The sequence below is a fragment of the Salmo trutta genome, chromosome 38 (genome assembly GCF_901001165.1).
Source record: "Salmo trutta chromosome 38, fSalTru1.1, whole genome shotgun sequence".
NCBI lineage: Eukaryota > Metazoa > Chordata > Actinopteri > Salmoniformes > Salmonidae > Salmo > Salmo trutta.
This window is the reverse complement of record NC_042994.1, coordinates 31495502-31519753: the sequence shown is the minus strand read 5'-3', so window position 1 is coordinate 31519753 and position 24252 is coordinate 31495502. Positions and strand designations below refer to the sequence as shown.

Here is a 24252-nt window from a genome sequence, read left to right as displayed (position 1 = left end):
TGCAGCTTGAAGGTTTAGAGGCCAAGACTGTTTTCATCAATGTGTCAAGAGATATAGAATTAAACAACTTGAGTGTCTCCCTTGATCCTAGGTCCTGGCAGAGTTGTGCAGACTCAGGACAACTGAGCTTTGGAGGAATACGCAGATTTAAAGAGGAGTCCGTAATTTGCTTTCTAATGATCAGGATCTTTTCGTCAAAGAAGTTCATGAATTTATCACTGCTGAAGTGAAAGCCATCCTCTCTTGAGGAATGCTGCTTTTTAGTCTTTAAAGAGCACATGTCCCTTTACCCTTCCAGTCTCTAAAGTGCCATTTTGGGTGGTGGTATAATTTGTATGAATTTTTTGTCATAGTTATTCTAAACCCACTGCCTGCAAGTCGTCGTTAAATTCGCCACAGTGATTTGTATTTTCCTTCAACTTTCTGAAGAGGAAACAGCCCGGAAATCCCCCTGTCTGAGTGCATTTGTCTACCACTATGTGTAGCTGTTAGCGATGATGCTAATGACAACCATCTTCTGGTTGATGGAAAAGCTTTAGTGGCAACAAATGGAACTGGGTTGGATATAGTCATGGTAGAACACATGATAGTGACAACACATGGAGTTGGGTTGGATATAGTCATGGTAGGATACATGATAGTGGCAACACATGGAGTAGGGTTGGATATAGCCATGGTAGGACACATGATAGTGGCAACACATGGAGTTGGGTTGGATATAGTCATGGTAGGACACATGATAGTTACAACACATTGAGTTGGGTTGGATATAGTCATGGTAGGATACATGATAGTGGAAACACATGGAGTTGGGTTTGATATAGTCATGGTAGGATACATGATAGTGGAAACACATGGAGTTGGGTTGGATATAGTCATGGTAGGATACATGATAGTGGCAACACATGGAGTTGGGTTGGATATAGTCATGGTAGGATACATGATAGTGGAAACACATGGAGTTGGGTTGGATATAGTCATGGTAGGATACATGATAGTGGCAACACATGGAGTTGGGTTGGATATAGTCATGGTAGGATACATGATAGTGGCAACACATGGAGTTGGGTTGGATATAGTCATGGTGGGATACATGATAGTGGAAACACATGGAGTTGGGTTGGATATAGTCATGGTAGGATACATGATAGTGGAAACACATGGAGTTGGGTTGGATATAGTCATGGTAGGATCCATGATAGTGGCAACACATGGAGTAGGGTTGGATATAGTCATGGTAGGATACATGATAGTGGCAACACATGGAGTTGGGTTGGATATAGCCATGGTACAACAAATATTGTGGTTAAACTCAAATATAATAATTGATAAAACAAAACGTATTTTCAGAAGAAAAAAAATAGAAAAAAAGGTATAATTTTAGTGAATAATATCATAAATAGGACTGGTGGAGTTATGTCACACATGCAGCTAACACAGACATATGGAAATGTCTGCTCTACCCAAAATTACAACCAACTAATTGCAGCATTACCACAAAAATGGAAGAGGCAAGTAGAAGGGGAAAAAAGTAAGGAACTTGTATGTCGGCCCTGCATTAAAGAACATAAATGGTTAAAGAAAAGTGTGATAAATAAAAACATATTCCAATTTCATTTAAGGACCAAAAAACTGACAGCTGTGCCGTATAAATTGCGAAATAGTTGGAAAGAGATTTTCGATGTACCCATTCCATGGCACAAGGTTTATGAATTGATACGCAAAACAGCGCTGGATTCAAAACATCAATTTTTTTAATTTAAATTACTATACAAAATTCTTGCAACTAATAGAATGTTATATATATGGGGGATACAATCTTCCCAGCTCTGCAGATTCTGCTGTGAGGAGGCAGAGTCATTAGATCATTTATTTTGGTATTGTCCATGTGTAGCTCGTTTTTAGTCGCAGGTCCAGGAATGGCTGAAGAATTGCAACATTTGCCTAGAACTAACGCTGCAGATAGCAATACTGGGTGATTTCAAAAGCCATAGTCAATCAATCAATAATATAATTAGTATTTTAGCAAAAATGTTTGTTTTTAATTTACAATCTGTAGAAGCTATGAGAATAGAAAGGCTCAGTACTTTTGTGAAGCATCACAGCACAGTTGAAAAATATATGGCAAATAGAAATCCAAAATGGATGATGTTGAGAAATAGATGGGAGGGGTTGAATGGAGCTGAAGGGTGGGACTAATAACAACAAGATAACCCATGTAAAACATACGGGGTCTGTAAAATGGATGTAGGTTCAGAAATGTTGTGAAATAGCAGTTACAAATAGAAATCAAACTGGATGGACATCAGAAATAGAGGAACGACTAAAAACAAACAAAATATAACTATTGTAAAATAGATTGTGTCTGTAAAATGTGTATAAGTTGTATAAACTGAAGGTAGAAGCCTAAGTGTTATTGTTTATTAGTTTACTCCAATTGGGGGAAGGGTGGTAGGGTTTGCGGGGAATAATAAAGGTATATTCTAAAAAAGTATGTATATCTATACAGGTATGTGTATGTATATATGTGTATATGTATGCATATGTGTATGTATATGGATATATATTTACAAAAAAAAGAGATGGGGGGGATTGGAAATGATGCAGACAATTACATTGATGGAAGCAACAATCCTTCTGCAATATTAATCTGATTCACCCCTTAAAAACAAACAAATGAAAAAAAACAACGTTGAGTCAACCAGTTTTGCCCAGTGAGATATTGTTTGTGAGAGAGAATATATTAGACGGTTGTTGTCTAAAAGTGATTGATGTGTTTTTTTGTGTCCACTGGTTGTCCTCTCGTTGACCTGTTAATGACATCCTCTCCGGATCGTCTCACCATATTTAGTGTGTGATTATGTAACTTTATAGTGCAGCTGTTTCTATGAAGTAAAACACGTTTGAATTAAAAAATAAATAAATAATGTCCTGGTGATTGATGTTGAGCTTAAAGAAATGTGTTTGATGTAAAATATGTGGGATGTCTCAGTCCCCCAAAAGTCCCCCCTGTGGTGGCTAATTTCCGCATTACCAAATGAGGAGTTACAAACACACCAGTCCGAGTTAAACTACATCTTTAATACTTAAGATACTTTTGCAAAAGTTCTTGACCCCCAATAATGCATTCTCTCGAATGAACCAGGAAGGTGATTACAGAATTGCTACAGGGATCTTTTATAGCAACGATACAGCCCCTTCAACGTACATTGACAAACCACAGATACTTAGTAACAGTTCACAAAGGTTAAGTTTTGTATGACAGATATCAATAAAACACATCAGACAGTAACTGCTATGTCAACAGGATTAATGGTATAGCCCAGTATCTGGTCTCCTTAGAACCGTCCCTCCCTGGTACGGTATTGAACAGAACTATTTCATCCAATGGCATATATCAATTGTCAACTCTAGATACTCCCATCTCAAGCAAACCCCCTCTTGACCCCCACTCCTGGACAGGCTCACTGGAGGGAGTGAGTCTCTAGGCCATATATTATCACAGGATAAGTGTGAGATCTAAGAGGACATACAAGGGTCCATTTACTGCCATAATCCTCCCCACAATAAACAAAAGGAGGGAGTGACTTGCTCACAGACATTGTGGAGACAAGTCATTGGTTCCCCAGTAATCACGCCATCCCTTCACATGGTTTAAGAAATAGGTAAAGAGACATTCCCATGACGACAAGTCTGACCTCTCCCCTCTCTGGGCCCCAAGTGTCTGAGCCCCAGCTAAGGTAGACGTGCAACTGAAAAGACACCAGAGTCCAATGGACACTTTCTAATGACAAGTACCTCAAATAAGCATATTATACTAATAAAACATCTTAATTATCTATGTTACCCAACTAATTCTGATTTGTCCACGACCCCCCCCCCCCCCCCCCAAAAAAAGCCCCACAGGCCTCACACCATCCTCTTTGAAAGGGTCATTGTACTCTTTAACTATGCTTCCTTTACTGACGACCTAAACAGATCACTTTACCCTTTAAAAAAATAGTTGTCAGCTATCCAGATTTAATGGTCAAGAGATTGTGAACCTAGAGGGGCCCTTGCAGACATGCTGTGTTTAGGTACACATACGTTTTCTATTTATGAAGGAATAAATGATTGACAGGATATAGACCACAAAAAATATATAATTCTAGTCTTTAACAATGTGCCCTTTACTAATGACTTAAACAGATCATTTTAACACAGGCTAAGTCAGGGGCACACAGTGTGTTTTCTTGGTAGTCTTAAACAAATCTACTGTGAAACAAAAGTATCCACATCACACACATGTTTATGGACTTAAAAAAATAAGCCACCAGTATCTTGTCAGATATAGTTTAAATGTATTCATATCTGAGTTTACATCCCAATATGACACTTCAAATACATCACAGAAGACTGAAATGTAACAAAATTCCTATTGTGTTTATTGAGCTGTACACTGAGATTCTCAGTGTGTCAACATCCCCCTCCAGTGATTCCCCAACATCTTGTCAACATGTGCCCCGACAATGGATCAGATATCTAATACCAGTCATTCTTTATAGACATTTATCCATAACAAGACTTAGGCCTCCTCTATAGTGTCCAAAAACCTCTCCAAAATTTTTAAACAACTTTCTTTTCATGCATATACATTTGAAGTCGGAAGTTTATATACACCTTAGCCAAATACATTGTAATACATCTGTGGAGATAGGAGAAACTTCCAGAAGGACAACCATCTCTGCACCCCTCCACCAAGCAGGCCTTTATGGTAGAGTTGCCTGACGGATGCAACTCCTCAGTAAAAGGCACATGATAGCCCATATTTGAGTTTGCCAAAAGGCACCTAAAGGACTCTTAGACCATGAGAAACAAGATTCTCTGGTCTGATAAAGCCAAGATTGAACTCTTTGCCTGAATGCCAAGCGTCACGTCAGGAGGAAACCTGGCACCATCCCTAGGGTGAAGCATGGTAGTGGCAGCATCATGCTGTGGGGATGTTTTTTAGCAGCAGGGGCTGGGAAACTAGTCAGAATCGAGGGAAAGAAGAACGGAGAAAAGTACAGAGATCCTTAATGAAAACCTGCTCCAGAGCGCTCAGGACCTCAGACTGAGGGCGAAGGTTAACCTTCCAACAGGTCAACAACCCTAAGCACACAGCCAAGACAACGCAGTAACTGTAACTTAGTAGCGGCTTCGGGACAAGTCTCTGGTCTCTGAATGTCCTTGAGTGGCCGAGCCAGAGCCCAGACTTGAACCCGATCTAACATCTCTGGAGAGACCTGAAAATAGCTGTGCAGAAACGCTCCCCATACAACCTGACAGAGCTTGAGAGGATCTGTAGAGAAGAATGGGAGAAACTCTCCAAATACAGGTTTGCCAAGCTTGTAGTGTCATTCCCAAGAAGACTCAATGCTGTAATCGCGGCCAAAGGTCCTTCAACAATGTACAGAGTAAAGGGTCTGAATACGAATGTAAATGTTATATTTCCTTTTTTTATATATATATATATAAATTAGCAACAATTTCTAAAAACCTGTTTTTGTCTTGTCTTTATGGGGTATTGTGTGTACAGTTGAAGTCGGAAGTTTACATACACCTTAGCCAAATACATTTAAACTTAGTTTTTCACAATTCCTGACATTTAATCCTAGTAAAAATTCCCTGTCTTAGGTCAGTTAGGATCACCACTTTATTTTAAAGTCCGGGCTCTGGCTCGGCCACTCAAGGGCAAATGTCAGAATAATAGTAGAGAGAATGATTTATTTCAGCTTTTATTTCTTTCATCACATTCCCAGTGGGTCAGAAGTTTACATACACTCAATTAGTATTTGCTAGCATTGCCTTTAAATTGTTTAACTTGGGTAAAATGTTTCGGGTAGCCTTCCACAAGCTTCCCACAATAAGTTGGGTGAATTTTGGCCCATTCCTCCTGACCGAGCTGGTGTAACTGAGTCAGGTTTGTAGGCCTCCTTGCTCGCACACACTTTTTCAGTTCTGCCCACAAATTTTCTATAGGTTGAGGTCAGGGCTTTGTGATGGCCACTCCATGACTTTGTTGTCCTTAAGCCATTTTGCCACAACTTTGGAATTTTTGGAAGTATGCTTGGGGTCATTGTCCATTTGGAAGACCCATTTGCGACCAAGCTTTAACTTCCTGACTGATGTCTTGAGATGTTGCTTCAATATATCCACATAATTTTCCTTCCTCATGTTGCCATCTATATTGTGAAGTGCACCAGTCCCTTCTGCAGCAAAGCACCACCACAACATGATGCTGCCACCCCCGTGCTTCACGGTTGGGATGGTGTTCTTTGGCTTGCAAGCCTCCCTCTTTTTCCTCCAAACATAACGATGGTCATTATGGCCAAACAGTTCTATTTTTGTTACATCAGACCAGAGGACATCTCCCCAAAAAGTACGATCTTTGTCCCCATGTGCAGTTGTAAACCGTGGTCTGGCTTTTTTATGGCGGTTTTGGAGCAGTGGCTTCTTCCTTACTGAGTGGCCTTTTAGGTTATGTCGATATAGGACTCGTTTTACTGTGGATATAGATACTTTTGTACCTGTTTCCTCCAGCATCTTCACAAGGTCCTTTGCAGTTGTTCTGGGATTGGTTTGCACTTTTCGCAACAAAGTACTGTAATGAACAGGCAGGGAGCAGGTCTCGAACCCTCGACCTTCAAGCCCGAAGTCCGGCGCGCTATCGACTGTGCCGAAAAAGCATGCTCGTCCGGCAGAGTCGATTTCCGCGCTTATAAACCCAGGGTCGTTACAGTACGTTCATCTCTAGGAAACAGAACGGGTCTACTTCCTGAGCGGTATGACGGCTGCGTGGTCCTACGGTGTTTATACTTGCGTACTGTTGTTTGTACAGATGAACGTGGTACCTTCAGGCATTTGGAAATTGCTCCCAAGGATGAACCAGACTTGTGGAGGTCTACAATTTCTTTCTGAGTTCTTGGCTGATTTCTTTTGATTTTCCAATGATGTCAAGCAAAGAGGCACTGAGTTTGAAGGTAGGCCTTGAAATACATCCACAGGTACACCTCCAATTGACTCAAATGATGTCAATTAGCCTATCAAAAGTTTCTAAAGCCATAACATCATTTTCTGGAATTTTCCAAGCTGTTTAAAGGCACAGTCAACTTAGTGTACGTAAACGTCTGACTCACTGGAATATTGATACAGTGAAATAATCTGTCTGTAAACAATTGTTGGAAAATTGACTTGTGTCATGCACAAAGTAAATGTCCTAACCGACTTGCCAAAACGATAGTTTATTAACAAGACATTTGTGGAGCGGTTTAAAAACGAGTTTTAATGACTCCAACCTAAGTGTCTGTAAACTTCCGACTTCAACTGTAGATTGATGAGGGGAATTTAAAAAAATATGTTTTTGAGTAAAGCTGTAATGTAACAAAATGTGGAAAAAGTCAAGGCGTCTGAATACTTTCTGAAGGCACAGTATATATCCTAATTAATAGAATTTGGACAGGAACATGGTTATTTTTTTATTTAAGCCGGTAACTCAACTGAGAACACAGTCTCATTTACAGCAAATACCTGGGGAATAGTTACAGGGCAGAGGAGGGGGGATGAATGAGCCAATTGCTGGGGATGATTAGGTGACAGTGATGGTATGAGGGTCAGATTGGGAATTCAGCCAGGACACCAGGGTTAACACCCCTACTCTTATTATAAGTGCAATTGGATCTTTAGTGACCACAGAGAGGACACCAGTTTAATGTCCCATCCAATAGACAGCAAACTACACAGGCTAATGTCAACCAATCACTGCCCATGATATTGTTTTTAGACCAGAGGAAAGGGTGCCTCCTACTGGCCCTCTAACACCACTTCCAGCAGAATCTGGTCTCCCATCCAGGGATCAACCAGGACCAACCCTGCTTAGCTGGAGAAGCCAGCAGTGGGATGCAGGGTGGTATGCTGCTGTCTCTAAAATCCAGCCTAATTATTTTCCCTCAGGAAGTTCTGGTAAATAGTGGTTGTAGTGTACTGCTGTCACCACCAGGCCTGGAGGGCATTTTGACTTTGTTGATAGCAAGCTGTGTTAGCGAGAGCGAGCTGTGTTAGCAAGCTGTGTTAGCTGTTGTCATGACGTTGGCCTGTGGGTCTGGGAACATCAAACAAATGGGGAAAGGAACCATATTTTGGTAATAAAACCAGTTGGAAATATGCTTTGGAACGTAATGAGTATGGATGTCAGTTCGGTTGTCATCTGAGACATTATGACTGATGACAGGACGACATAAACTGTACCTGGGAAAGTATACACCCTCTAGTTATCAGAGTCACATGGAATTGTTATGCAATTGAAATGTTTGGTATTGAAATTGTTTGTTAGGAGATTAAATGTAATTTTAGCTTCCAAATGAGATAATTGGGTTTTCATAAGGAAAGTGCCCTGCTTGATCAGTGGCCCACCCCTGTGAAGAGACAGGGGTTATAAACGATGAAACACATCCTTCCCCCTCTCCACTATATAAGCCTTTGACGAAAAGATAACCACAGGTTCCAGTACGTGAGGTCTACAGCCTCTACGTTAGAAGGACACACGTCAAGTACAGAACTAAGCCAACCTCGGCGTGAGCTTTGGTGGCAAATGGTATGAACTTTGAGCTTATTCACTACAGAAGTGATACTTCCTAGCCGTTGAGTTAGCAGCGGCCGCTGTAGACGTGGGCTAGGAAAGGACGGACGACGGATCCAGTCTAACAACGAACAGACGAAGATACCAACACGTATCCAATTTACCACCAGAGACATTCTTCCGAGGACAGGAAGATCTGTTGGCCAACCTGGCCAGCATCTACGACCAATCTACCGAAGCGCAGCTCAGAGTAAATATTTATTGTATTTTCCTTTTCCAAATGGGCGGTAATTTAGAATGCATAAGATACTGTATTTACGATAGCATAGCTGCTGTTTCTTTGTTCCTAAGTCTTCCCGCTCTTTCATTCAAGCCCAACCCCCTTTCCTTTGTGTAACCAGCCATCATACAGGTTCCGTCCACCAGGGACGTTTTCTGTATGACATCATTTGTATTCTGTGTATTTGTAATTCTGTGTGATTAGTTTAGGTATTTAGTAAATAAATAATTAAACCCAATTTTGTATTGCAGATTCAACTTGTTAGCCAGGGTTCGTGAAGATAACCAAGAATTTACAACTTTCATTATGAGACTGAAAATAAGATGATTAAGATGACTGCTATCGATGTAAAAGATTACTAAGTATTTTAAGAGTTTATTCGGAAGATAACGGCTCTATAAACGTTCTTCCGTGGTGCCCCGACTTTCTAGTTAATTACATTTACATGATTAGCTTAATCAGGTAATATTAATTACAGAGAAAGGATTTTATAGAATAGCATGAAATATCACTTAATCTGGCATAGCCAAAGACACGACACTGTGTTAGCGAGCTGTGTTGCTAAAGACATAGCAGCTAGCTAACAGACAACCGATCAACCTGTTGTGTGTATTGAACATTCATATTGGACTGTAGCAGCTAGCTAACTGGCTACTGATCAACCTATTGTGTGTATTGAACATTCATATTGAACTGTAACAGCTAGCTAACTGGCTACTGACCAACCTATTGTGTGTATTGAACATTTATATTGGACTGTAGCAGCTAGCTAACTGGCTACTGATCAACCTATTGTGTGTATTGAGCATTCATATTGGACTGTAGCAGCTAGCTAACAGACAACCGATCAACCTATTGTGTGTATTGAACATTCATATTGGACAGCCTTACCTATAGAGTAGCACCACCACCCATCAGCCCATTCTCTTCTTGATGTCAAAGCTGCAGTGTATTGTTGCTGTAGGAGTTTATAATTAATAATCCTATTTATTTCAAGCCCCACTAAGATGTCACCATACTATTCCTTTAAAGCCCCTCTGTCAGATATAAATCATCAGAGTGGGAAACCAACTGAAATGGAAACAATGGAACAAATGGATCACTATCAGAGGGGTGTATTATGACATCAGATAGAACTACTCAGACATTCCAAATATCACTTGATTATCAGAGGGGTGTATTATGACATCATATAGAACTACTCAGACATTCCAAATATCACTTGATTATCAGAGGGGTTATTATGACATCAGATAGAACTACTCAGACATTCCAAATCAGGCTTCATCCATATCATGAAGGTGGATATTGATCCAACCATTTCAAAAGTAATGACCGGGCTGATGGAAACAGGATATGTCAGAACAATTTTATAAATGTCGACAGACGATTTGTTAGTTCGTTTGACGTGGTGGGGTCTTTTTGTCAGTAAAAACATTTTAGTGAGAAATGGCTGTGGAAACTCCTTTATGAGCAAATATTTATATAATAACCATCACATCTTAGTTAACTTGGAGTCACGCGACATGTTGTGTGGTCCTCCCACTACGACTTGGGAAACCATGTAGTTTATTAGGCTACAGATGAAATAAGTTATGAACTTCACAGGGGGGTGAAAGTGGAGGTGATGAGATTGATGCTCCTTTCCAATACATTGTGAGGGTCTTATTCTGGTGACATGATGACTGATGCTTGGTTGCCATTTGACAAATAAAATAATATCTCTCTTATCCATAATAATCTCATCATGTAGGTAGACTACCAGCACTGTGTCTGTGAGCTGCTGGCTACGTGCCCTGTTCACATTGTCTATAAAACTCTACAGTTTTTAAAACCATCAGTAGAGTTGAAAATGTGATGGAAACCCATTTAACTTGTATTTTTCATTCAGTTCATGGGAATTTAACAATAAAAGTATTTTTTTTGTGCATGATCATGCAAAGCATTTTATCCACAATAAGTCTGTTTGATGGAAACATTTCTGGTGGGAAAATGCATATATTGTTTAATGCAGATTTGAGAATATTCACATGAAAATCTGTGGCAAATTGCATGGAAACTTAACTACTAAGGTGGATATTGATCCAACACCTGCTGCTTATTCAAACCAGCCCACTGGGCACAGACATCAGTTCAACATCTAGTTTCTATTTACATTTCTTTGAGTCCTCAACTAAAGTGAATTCAACATGAAATCAACACAAAATGTCACCTGTCATTGGATTTAGGTTGCCAGTTTGGAGAAAAATAAACAAAGATTCCTGATGTTGATGGCTTTTTACAAATCCAGTCAGTTTTCAACATTGATCTATCATCATCATATGGATTTGTTTTGTTGAAATGACGTGGAAACAATGTTTATTCATCAGTGGGAAGCTTGTAAATGTCTCAGGAAGTCGAACAATGAAACAGCAATCCGTGGGAGAGTTGTGGTGGATATTATAAAATAAGGATCTGCTGGAGTCCAAGTCAAACCAAGATTCTTTATTTCTGAGCTCAGAGAGAATAACAGAGTTACACAGTGCAGTGTAGACAGTCTGAATTCCTGAAGCATTGGGTGATGAGCACATATCTTTATAGTTTCCTGTTCCTGGGAGGGACTTTATTAATTCAAGGACGCAGGTGCAAATTGGCTTGCAACACAGGATGATATTCCCAAGAACAGGAGATTATAATAGGACAGTTTCACAAGGTTAGTCACATACTCAGTTATGTGGACACACATACAATTAACATTTTCCATTACAGAGTCTGAATATTTTCATTTCATTAAATCATCAGTGGGCCAACAATGCAAATGTAAACAATGGAGCAAATGCATCACATCCAAATATCACTGTATTATCTGTAGTGCTCGAGGAATGACACACCCAGATAAACACACACAGAGTTCAAAAAAGGACCATTTAAACACATGGAATTTGATCTACTCTATATTCAAACTGACATACTCCATATTCAATTAATGTTTTCTAATAAAAACATACAAATATATGTTTGAGCATACTTTGTACCATTTAATTTCACATGGTACAAACAACTAAACACATTCTCAGTCAACAATATAAGACAATGGGAGCACTGTGTATGTTCTCTGATGAATTTTAAGTCAATTTGATGTAGGAAAAAAAGGAAACCGCACACTGTTCTTTTGTCAAAGTCAATTTGATGTAAAATATACATTTACACACTAGAAGTAATTAAGTCAATGTGATGTGAAATATAAATTCACACTAGAAGTAATTATTGTCTGCTGTGTGGATTCTCACATGATGATTAAGTGACTGTGATGAGTAATATGTCTTCCCACAGTCTGACCATTTGTAAGACTTCTCCCCTGTGTGCAGTCTCATGTGTTTTTTCAGGCTTCATAATTTGGTAAAATTCTTTGCACAGTGGGAGCAGACTTCTCCCCTGTGTGTATTCGCTCATGGGCTTTCAGGTGTCCTAATTGGCTAAAACTCTTTGCACACTGGGAGCAGTGGTAAGGCTTCTCCCCTGTGTGGGTTCTCGCATGAACTTTAAGTGACTGTGATGAGTAATAGGTCTTCCCACAGTCTGAGCATTGGTAAGGCTTCACCCCTGTGTGCAGTCTCATGTGTTCTTTCAGATGTCCTAAATGGATAAAACTCTTTGCACAGTGGGAGCAGTGGTAAGGTTTCTCCCCTGTGTGTATTCGCTGATGAATTTTCAGGCTTCCTGACTGGCTAAAACTCTTTCCACATTGGGAGCAGTGGTAAAACTTCTCCCCTGTGTGTATTCGCTCATGAACTTTCAGGTTTCCTAACTGGCTAAAACTACTTCCACATTGGGAACAGTGGTAAGGCCTCTCCCCTGTGTGTATTCGCTCATGGGCTTTCAGGTATCCTAACTGGCTAAAACTCTTTGCACACTGGGAGCAGTGGTAAGGCTTCTCCCCTGTGTGGGTTCTCACATGAACTTTAAGTGACCATGATGAGTAATATGTCTTTCCACAGTCTGAGCATTTGTAAGGCTTCTCCCCTGTGTGTATTCGCTCATGAGCTTTCAGGCTCCTTAACTGGTTAAAACTATGTCCACACTGTGCGCAATGGTGTGGCTTCTCTCCAGTGTGCGTCCTCCCATGTCTTTTCAGGCTTCCTAACTTGGTAAAACGCTTTCCAATCTGGGAGCAGAGGTGCCGTCTTGCTGGTTTGGATGTCTCTGGTTCCACCGAATTAGGTTTTTCTCCTGCCAAAGACAGTGTTTATTTAAAGAGAGACCAGAATGAAATCTCCCCATGATAAAACTGCCATGCTATGAGGTTTAATCCAAATCAGAGCCCTCAACCTGAGGCCAGTTTTCAAACATTTAATAATTTAAAACAAATTAGGTTGTAGAGCTTCCTGGTAATTACTGATATGTTTACTTACTTACTTATTAATTATGTTTTAGAAGTCAGAACACAAACAACTAGACCGTTCTAGGACCCTCAAAACACAGACATCGATGAATTCCTATCGAGCAGGTGGTTCTAAATATATACTGCTCAAAAAAATAAAGGGAACACTTAAACAACACATCCTAGATCTGAATGAATGAAATAATATTATTAAATACTTTTTCTTTACATAGTTGAATGTGCTGACAACAAAATCACACAAAAATAATCAATGAAAATCCAATTTATCAACCCATGGAGGTCTGGATTTGGAGTCACACTCAATATTAAAGTGGAAAAACACACTACAGGCTGATCCAACTTTGATGTAATGTCCTTAAAACAAGTCAAAATGAGGCTCAGTAGTGTGTGTGGCCTCCACGTGCCTGTATGACCTCTCTACAACGCCTGGACATGCTCCTGATGAGGTGGCAGATGGTCTCCTGAGGGATCTCCTCCCAGACCTGGACTAAAGCATCCGCCAACTCCTGGACAGTCTGTGGTGCAGCAGTCAGGCTACCTCTGGCGAGCACATGGAGGGCTGTGCGGCCCCCCAAAGAAATGCCACCCCACACCATGACTGGCCCATCGCCAAACCGGTCATGCTGGAGAATGTTGCAGGCAGCAGAACGTTCTCCACGGCGTCTCCAGACTCTGTCACGTCTGTCACGTGCTCAGTGTGAACCTGCTTTCATCTGTGAAGAGCACAGGGCGCCAGTGGCGAATTTGCCAATCTTGGTGTTCTCTGGCAAATGCCAAAGGTCCTGCACGGTGTTGGGCTGTAAGCACAACCCCCACCTGTGGACGTCGGGCCCTCATACCACCCTCATGGAGTCTGTTTCTGACTGTTTGAGCAGACACATGCACATTTGTGGCCTGCTGGAGGTCATTTTGCAGGGCTCTGGCAGTGCTCCTCCTGCTCCTCCTTGCACAAAGACAGAGGTAGCGGTCCTGCTGCTGGGTTGTTGCCCTCCTACGGCCTCCTCCACGTCTCCTGATGTACTGGCCTGTCTCCTGGTAGCGCCTCCATGCTCTGGACACTACGCTGACAGACACAGCAAACCTTCTTGCCACAGCTCGCATTGATGTGCCACCCTGGATGAGCTGCACTACCTGAGCCACTTGTGTGGGTTGTAGACTCCGTCTCATGCTACCACTAGAGTGAAAGCACCGCCAGCATTCAAAAGTGACCAAAACATCAGCCAGGAAGCATAGGAACTGAGAAGTGGTCTGTTGTCACCACCTGCAGAACCACTCCTTTATTGGGGGTGTCTTGCTAATTGCCTATAATTTCCACCTGTTGTCTATTCCATTTGCACAACAGCATGTGACATTTATTGTCAATCAGTGTTGCTTCCTAAGTGGACAGTTTGATTTCACAGAAGTGTGATTGACTTGGAGTTACATTGTGTTGTTTAAGTGTTCCCTTTATTTTTTTGAGCAGTGTATAACCTTCATAGTTGTAAGATACATAATTTGACTTTTTCCATATGCACAAACACTTATTTCTCTCAAATTTTGTGCACAAATTTGTTAACATCCTTTTGCCAAGATAATCCATCCACCTGACAGGTGTGGCATATCATGAAGTTAATTAAACAGCATGATCATTACACAGGTCCACCTTGTGCTGGGGACAATAAACGGCCACTCTAAAATGTGCAGTTTTGTCATACAACACAATGCCACAGATGTGCAATTGGCATGCAGGAATATCCACTGGAGCTGTTACCAGAGAATTGAATCTTAATTTCTCTACCATAAGCCACCTCAAACGTTGTTTTAGAGAATTTGGCAGTATATCCAACCGGCCTCACAACCGCAGACTACATATAACCATGCCAACCAGGACCTCCACATTGTCTTAGACCAGCCACCCGGACAGCTTCATTGGCTGGGCCTGGCTCCCCAGTGGGTGGGACTAGCTCCCCAGCAGGTAGATGGCTGCGCCCCTGCCCAGTAATGTGAAGTCCATAGATTAGGGCCTAATGAATTTATTTACATTGACTGATTTCCTAATATGAACTGTAAATCAGTTAATTGAAATTGTTGCAGGATGCTCTCGATGGTGCTCTTTGATGATCTGGGGACCCATGCCAAATCTTTTCAGTCTCCTGAGGGGGAATAGGTTTTGTTGTGCCCTCTTCACAACTGTCTTGTGTGCTTGGACCATGTTAGTTTGTTGGTGATGTGGACACCAAGGAACTTGAAGCTCTCAACCTGCTCCACTACAGCCCCGTCAATGAGAATGGGGGCGTGCTCGGTCATCCTTTTCCTGTAGTCCACAATCATCTCCTTTGTTTTGATCACGTTGAGGGAGAGGTTGTTATCCTGGCACCACACAGCCAGGTCTCTGACCTCCTCCCTATAGGCTGTCTCGTCGTTGTCGGTGATCAAGCTTACCACTGTTGTGTCATCGGCAAACTTAATGATGGTGTTGAAGTCATGCCTGGCCATGCAGTCGTGGGTGAACAGGGAGTACAGGAGGAGACTGAGTACGCACCCCTGAGGGGACCTCATGTTGAGGATCAGCGAAGTGGTGTAGTTTCCTACCTTCACCACCTGGGGGCAGCCTGTCAGGAGTTCAGGACCCAGCTGCACAGCGCGGGGTTCAGACCCAGGGCCTTGAGCTTAATGATGAGTTGAGGGTACTATGGTGGTGAATGCTGAGCTATAGTCAATGAACAGCATTCTTACATAGGTATTCCTCTTATCCAGATGGGATAGGGCAGTGTGCAGTGAGATGGCATCATCTGTGGATCTATTGGGATGGTAAGCAAATTGAAGTGGGTCTAGGGTGTCAGGAAGAGGTGATACGATCCTTGACTAGTCTCTCAAAGCACTTCATGATGACAGAAGTGAGTGCTACAGGACGATAGTCATTTAGTTCAATTACCTTTGCTTTCTTGGGTATGGGAACAATGGTGGACATCTTGAAGCATGTGGGGACAGCAGACTGGGATAGGGAGAGATTGAATATGTCCGTAACAGCCTTGTTAAAAAAGTTAATTTGTGGAATTTCTTATCTTCTTTATGCGTTTAAGTCAATAAGTTGTGATGTGACAAGGTAGGGGTGAAGATAGCCCTATTTGGTAAAAGACCAAGCCCATATTATGGCAAGAACAGCTAAAATAAGCAAAGAGAAAAAACAGTCCATCATTACTTTAAGATATGAAGATCAGTCAATACTGAAACTTTCAAGAACTTTCAAAGTTTCTTCAAGTGCAGTCACACAAAACTTCAAGCGCTATGATGAAACTGGCTCTCATGAGGAAGGCCACAGGAAAGGAAGACCCAGAGTTACCTCTGCTGCAGAGGATAAATTCATAAGAGTTAATTGCACTTCAGATTGCAGCCCAAATAAATTCTTCAGAGTTCAAGTAACAGACAGATCTCAACATCAACTGTTCAGAGGAGACATCGTGAATCAGGCCTTCATGGTGCTGCAAAAAAAAACACTACTAAGAATAAGAGACTTGATTGGGGCAAGAAACACGAGCAATGGACATTAGACCGGCGGACATTTGTCCTTTAGTCTGATGAGTCTAAATTTGACATGTTTGGTTCCAACCGTCGTGTCTTTGTGAGACGCAGAGTAGAGTGGTTCCCACCGTTAACCATGGAGGAGGAGATGTGATGGTGTGCGGGTGATTTGCTGGTGACAATGTCTGTGATTTATTTAGAATTCAAGGCACACTTAACCAGCATGGCTACCACAGCATTCTGCAGCGATACACACCTCCAGGCTGTGTAAGGGCTATTTGACCAAGAAGGAGAGTTATGGAGTGCTGCATCATATGACCTGGCCTCCATAATCACCCAACCCTCAACCCAATTGAGATGGTTTGGGATGAGTTGGACCGCAGAGTGAAGGAAAAGCAGCCAACAAGTTATCAGCATATGTGAGACCTCCTTCAAGACTGTTGGAAAAGCATTCCAGGTGAAGCTGGTTGAGAGAATGCCAAGAGTGTGCAAAGCTGTATTTGTATTAGTCGGGGACAGCCCTACTGGTAACAGATACCAGTGGGCAGATCTATTTTATTTGTTCAAACTAAACTACAGCACTTACTTTGATGTGTCAAATCTGATCCTTTCTTCTCTTCTCCTCCTCTCACAGTTCCACTCAGCCCCGTTGTTTTCCTGCAGTCCACCAGCAGCACAGACAACCTCTTCATACCCAGCAGTAAGGCGCTACCGGGAGAGGCACGACACGGGGACTCCGGGAGGGAGGAAGGGCTAACGTTGTCCTGGTAACCATAAAGAGGGGACACAGACACATATCATTATGGATGCTGATGTCACTGTTGTCATAAAGTGCTTTACAGAAACCCAGCCCAGACCCAGATAGAGCAAGCTGTATGCTAGACCAAACCAAGCTGTACCATCTGGTGTTCTGATCTGGAGAGACTCTTCTCTGCCTCGTCAGCATCAGGATGTTGTTGATGCTCCCCAGAGGATCCACAATAGTCATGTCTCTCTCCTGTGTGAATGAGAACATCAAACAGATGGTAAACTTATGACCGTCTATTAAAATCATAGGGTCTTACATGAGGCATTAATATCTCTAAACAGGGCCTAAAATGCAAATGTTAAAGGGTTGTTCGATGAAATGGGTGCATTTTGCATCCCTTTGATATAAGTATAAATTATGCTCCAATAGTCAATTTTAAAAGCCTGTTGTATTAGATGAGGTGCACTTTAACGTAGACCACATGGAGAATTCAATAAATCTAATTTAAAAGTCCCCAAAATATATGTACCAATGACAGATTGACCCTTTAACAATTCCTACAGTACTGAACAACATATTCAAGTGTAGAACTCCAGTAGAATGCCCCTTTAAAACTCCACATTAGTTCAACAACTGCATAGTTTGTGCCCCTGTTTAAGACAGTACTCACTGGTGGTAATCGGATCATCTGTCTCCTCTTTCACTCCCAAAACGTCTTCCTTCTTCACCTTTACTGAGATAGCGTCTTCTTCCTCTTTAAAAGGTTCTTTCTCTTCTTTCCCTATAACAACCTCCTCTTCCTCCTTTTTCATTCTGAAAGGTTCTTCCTCTTCTGTCACTGTAATATCCTCCTCTTCTTTCACTGTAATATCCTCCTCTTCGTCTTTCACGACAATGTTCAGCGCCAGAGCTTCTTTCTCCAAACAGCAAACCTCATCTTCTTTAGCAGGGGAGGAGAAGTTTAGTGAACTCATGGTCAGTGAACTCATGGTCAGTGATGTTAGCTAGCTAGTCAGCATTAGCGACTAACCTAGTACTATGCTCAGTATCAATCTTTAACAAGTTTGCAAATTGAACAAGCAAATTAGGTTCAAGTTAACCAGTTGATACGTCAACAGAAATGCGTTTTAAACACTGAGATCAGATAATTAACATAGTCTAAAACCTCAATCTTTCAGTTTTATGTTGGCTAGCAAGCTACCGAGGTGGTTGAAAGTGTAGCCGTGTTGTTGTTCCTGAAGAAGCGTCCGTCCAGTAAATTATACGTCACGCAAGAAGCAACACATGAAAGAAGCACATCGCCATCTGCTGACTGGTGTGAGTAACGCAGTTTGGAAACAATAGTTACTACACTTTTAGTATTGGAAAGAACGTCATAATAATTTAACAATTAGTTAATATATTTTCTCTTTCGTCTTACAAATAATAAGTTTGCTGACGACACAACAGTGGTAGGCCTGATCACCGACAACAATGAGATGGCCTACAGGGAGGAGGTCAGAGAACTGGCAGTGTGGTGCCAGGACAACAACCTCTCCCTCAATGTGAGCAAGACAAAGGAGCTGATCGTGGACTACAGGAAAAGGCGGGTCCGAATAGGCCCCCATTAACATCGACGGGGCTGTAGTGGAGCGGGTCGAGAGTTTCAAGTTCCTTGGTGTCCACGTCACCAACGAACTATCATGGTCCAAACACACCAAGACAGTCTTGAAAAGGGCACAACAAAACCTTTTCCCACTCAGGAGACTGAAAAGATTTGGCATGGGTCCCCAGATCCTCAAAAGGTTCTACAGCTGCACCATCAAGAGCATCCTGACCGGTTGCATCACCGCCTGGTATGGCAACAGCGTGGCATCTGACCGTAAGGCGCTACAGAGGGTAGTGCAAACAGCCCAGTACATCACTGGGGCCAAGCTTCCTGCCATCCAGGTGTCAGAGGAAAGCCCATAAAATTGTCAGAGACTCCAGTCACCCAAGATATAGACAGTCTTCTCTGCTACCACACGGCAAGCGGTACCGGAGCGCCAAGTCTAGGACAAAAAGGTTCCTCAACAGCTTCTACCCCCAAGTCATAATACTGCTGAACATTTAATACAATCGCCACCGGACTATTTACATTTACTTTTGTACACTGCTGCTACTCAATGTTTATTATCTATGCGTAATCCCTTCACCCCCACCTACATGTACAAATTACCTCAACTAACCTGTACCCCCGCACACTGACTCGGTACCGGTACCACCTGTATATAACCTCGTTATTGTTATTCTTATTGTGTTATTTCTATTTATTATTTTTTGCTTTAGTCTGTTTGGTAGATTTGTTTTCTTAACTCTTCTTGACCTGCACTGTTGGTTGGGAGCTTGTAAGTAAGCATTTCACGGTAAGGTCTACACTTGTTGTATTCGGGCACATGTGACAAATAAAGTTACAATTTGATTTGATTTAATATTTTCCTGTACACAGACGTACAAGCTTAATATGAATATGTAGATGATGAATAAATACTTAAATGATTAGGTAGTGTGTTAATACACATTTTCTCTGTTAATTTTGTAAATTTTTCACAGTCGTTTTTATCTAGATGTGACCATACTATTCCCTTAAAGCCACGCTCTATAAGATACAAATCAAAGTTTCCTCCAGCATACTCACAAGGTCCTTTTCTGTTGTTCTGGGATTGATTTGCACTTTTCGCACCAAAGTACGTTCATCTCTAGGAGACAGAACGCGTCTCCTTCCTGAGTGGTATGACGGCTGCATGGTCCCGTGGTGTTTATACTTGCATACTATTGTTTGTACAGACGAACGTGCTACCTTCAGGCGTTTGGAAATTGCTCCCAAGGATGCACCAGACTTGTGGAGGTCTACCATTTTTTTTCAAAGGTCTTGGCTGATTTCTTTTGATTTTCCTATGATGTCAAGCAAAGAGGCACTGAGTTTGAAGGTAGGCCTTGAAATACATCCACAAGCGAGTCACAATTGGCGGCCTAAACGACATGAGGCAATTTACCGCTATCTAGTGTACATGCACCGCTGGACTAGTTTCATCGTATGGAATCACTTCGGAGTTTCTTGACTATGGCTAAACTTCCACTGGATCAAAACTTCAGCCAAGTAGGATCCATGATAGTGGAAACACATGGAGTTGGGTTTGATATAGTCATGGTAGGATACATGATAGTGGCAACACATGGAGTTGGGTTGGATATAGTCATGGTAGGATACATGATAGTGGCAACACAAGGAGTTGGGTTGGATATAGTCATGGTAGGATGCAGACAATCTTCTATTTTGGCTGCAATTGTGTTGGTCATTGTTACTAAGTGCAGCATTTATTCCAGTTCAAAATATATTGTCATCAGATTGTGTTGCTTTTTCATTTTTATTTTTGTTGTTGTTAGAGGATGCCCTTTTTTTTTTGAGCACACCCCAACCCGAGTATTCAGTTTTTCCACCTCTGGTCTCTTGGCCAGCCCACCCTTATGGGAGGGCAGCTCCCACTGAGCCCAGTCAATAGCAGTTCCTGTTAATCTTCCCTCTGGAACTAGGATAGCAGTTCCTGCTAATCTTCCCTCTGGAGCTAGGATAGCAGTTCCTGCTAATCTTCCCTCTGGAGCTAGGATAGCAGAGTCCCTGCCAATTTTCCCTCTGGAGCTAGGATAGCAGAGTCCCTGTCCATCTTCCCTCTGGAGCTAGGATAGCAGAGTCCCTGTCCATCTTCCCCCTGGAGCTAAGATAACAGAGTCCCTGTCCATCTTCCCCTGGAACTAAGATAACAGAGTCCCTGCCCATCTTCCCTCTGGAGCTAGGATAGCAGAGTCCCTGTCCATCTTCCCTCTGGAGCTAGGATAGCAGAGTCCCTGTCCATCTTCCCTCTGGAGCTAGGATAGCAGAGTCCCTGCCCATCTTCCCTTTGGAGCTAGGACAGCAGAGTCCCTGCCCATCTTCCCTCTGGACCTAGGATAGCAGAGTCCCTGTCCATCTTCCCCCTGGAGCTAGGATAGCAGAGTCCCTGTCCATCTTCCCCCTGGAGCTAGGACAGCAGAGTCCCTGTCCATCTTCCCCCTGGAGCTAGGATAGCAGAGTCCCTGTCCATCTTCCCCCTGGAGCTAGGACAGCAGAGTCCCTGTCCATCTTCCCCCTGGAGCTAAGATAACAGAGTCCCTGCCCATCTTCCCCCTGGAGCTAGGACAGCAGAGTCCCTGTCCATCTTCCCCCTGGAGCTAAGATAACAGAGTCCCTGTCCGTCTTCCCTTTGGAGCTAAGATAACAGAGTCCCTGCCCATCTTCCCCCTGGAGCTAGGATAGCAGACTCCCTGTCCATCTTCCCCCTGGAGCTAGGACAGCAGAGTCCCTGTCCATCTTCCCCCTGGAGCTAAGATAACAGAGTCCCTGTCCATCTTCCCCCTGGAGCTAGGACAGCAGAGTCCCTGTCCATCTTCCCCCTGGAGCTAGGACAGCACAGTCCCTGTCCATCTTCCCCCTGGAGCTAAGATAACAGAGTCCCTGCAAATCTTCCCCCTGGAGCTAGGACAGCAGAGTCACTGTCCATCTTCCCCCTGGAGCTAAGATAACAGAGTCCCTGCCCATCTTCCCCCTGGCGCTAGGATAGCAGAGTCCCTGTCCATCTTCCCTTTGGAGCTAAGATAACAGAGTCCCTGCCATCTTTCCCCTGGAGCTAAGATAACAGAGTCCCTGTCCATCTTCCCTTTGGAGCTAAGATAACAGAGTCCCTGTCCATCTTCCCTCTGGAGCTAGGACAGCAGAGTCCCTGCCCATCTTCCCTCTGGAGCTAGGACAGCAGAGTCCCTGTCCATCTTCCCTCTGGAGCTAGGACAGCAGAGTCCCTGTCCATCTTCCCCCTGGAGCTAGGACAGCAGAGTCCCTGTCCATCTTCCCTCTGGATTTAAGATAACAGAGTCCCTGCCCATCTTCCCCCTGGAACTAAGATAACAGAGTCCCTGTCCATCTTCCCTCTGGAGCTAAGATAACAGAGTCCCTGCCCATCTTCCCCCTGGAACTAAGATAACAGAGTCCCTGTCCATCTTCCCCCTGGAGCTAAGATAACAGAGTCCCTGCCCATCTTCCCCCTGGAGCTAGGACAGCAGAGTCCCTGTCCATCTTCCCCCTGGAGCTAAGATAACAGAGTCCCTGTCCATCTTCCCTTTGGAGCTAAGATAACAGAGTCCCTGCCCATCTTCCCCTGGAGCTAGGATAGCAGAGTCCCTGTCCATCTTCCCCCTGGAGCTAGGACAGCAGAGTCCCTGTCCATCTTCCCCCTGGAGCTAAGATAACAGAGTCCCTGCCCATCTTCCCCCTGGAGCTAGGACAGCAGAGTCCCTGTCCATCTTCCCCCTGGAGCTAGGACAGCAGAGTCCCTGTCCATCTTCCCCCTGGAGCTAAGATAACAGAGTCCCTGTCCATCTTCCCCCTGGAGCTAGGATAGCAGAGTCCCTGTCCATCTTCCCTCTGGAGCTAGGACAGCAGAGTCCCTGTCCATCTTCCCCCTGGAGCTAAGATAACAGAGTCCCTGTCTATCTTCCCTTTGGAGCTAAGATAACAGAGTCCCTGCCCATCTTCCCTTTGGAGCTAAGATAACAGAGTCCCTGCCCATCTTCCCTCTGGAGCTAGGACAGCAGAGTCCCTGTCCATCTTCCCTTTGGAGCTAGGACAGCAGAGTCCCTGTCCATCTTCCCCCTGGAGCTAGGACAGCAGAGTCCCTGTCCATCTTCCCTCTGGAGCTAGGACAGCAGAGTCCCTGTCCATCTTCCCCCTGGAGCTAAGATAACAGAGTCCCTGCCCATCTTCCCCCTGGAGCTAGGACAGCAGAGTCCCTGTCCATCTTCCCCCTGGAGCTAGGACAGCACAGTCCCTGTCCATCTTCCCCCTGGAGCTAAGATAACAGAGTCCCTGCAAATCTTCCCCCTGGAGCTAGGACAGCAGAGTCACTGTCCATCTTCCCCCTGGAGCTAAGATAACAGAGTCCCTGCCCATCTTCCCCCTGGCGCTAGGATAGCAGAGTCCCTGTCCATCTTCCCCCTGGAGCTAGGATAGCAGAGTCCCTGTCCATCTTCCCCCTGGAGCTAGGATAGCAGAGTCCCTGTCCATCTTCCCTCTGGAGCTAGGACAGCAGAGTCCCTGTCCATCTTCCCCCTGGAGCTAAGATAACAGAGTCCCTGTCCATCTTCCCTTTGGAGCTAAGATAACAGAGTCCCTGCCATCTTTCCCCTGGAGCTAAGATAACAGAGTCCCTGTCCATCTTCCCTTTGGAGCTAAGATAACAGAGTCCCTGTCCATCTTCCCTCTGGAGCTAGGACAGCAGAGTCCCTGCCCATCTTCCCTCTGGAGCTAGGACAGCAGAGTCCCTGTCCATCTTCCCTCTGGAGCTAGGACAGCAGAGTCCCTGTCCATCTTCCCCCTGGAGCTAGGACAGCAGAGTCCCTGTCCATCTTCCCTCTGGATTTAAGATAACAGAGTCCCTGCCCATCTTCCCCCTGGAACTAAGATAACAGAGTCCCTGTCCATCTTCCCTCTGGAGCTAGGACAGCAGAGTCCCTGTCCATCTTCCCTCTGGAGCTAAGATAACAGAGTCCCTGCCCATCTTCCCCCTGGAACTAAGATAACAGAGTCCCTGTCCATCTTCCCTCTGGAGCTAAGATAGCAGAGTCCCTGCCCATCTTCCCTTTGGAGCTAGGATAGCAGAGTCCCTGTCCATCTTCCCTCTGGAGCTAGGACAGCAGAG

General features: G+C 43.5%; 1 protein-coding gene across 2 annotated transcripts in view; it reads right to left on the bottom strand.

Moving 5' to 3' along the window:
• Nucleotides 1–11345: 11345 nt before the first annotated feature.
• LOC115177679 (zinc finger protein 239) overlaps nucleotides 11346–24252 on the bottom strand; it is a 104457-nt gene continuing 91550 nt past the window's right edge. Inside the window, exons 1-3 of one of the 2 annotated variants that reach the window (XM_029738627.1) lie at nucleotides 17658–17692; nucleotides 17345–17522; nucleotides 11346–13085 (exon numbers count right to left, since the gene is read on the bottom strand). In XM_029738627.1, coding sequence (XP_029594487.1) covers nucleotides 12238–13085; nucleotides 17345–17522; nucleotides 17658–17660 — 1029 coding nt within the window. In that variant the 5' untranslated portion in view covers nucleotides 17661–17692 and the 3' untranslated portion in view covers nucleotides 11346–12237. Of the gene's footprint in view, nucleotides 13086–17344; nucleotides 17523–17657; nucleotides 17693–24252 lie in introns of those variants that run through there. The other variant, XM_029738628.1, reaches the window with a different exon arrangement.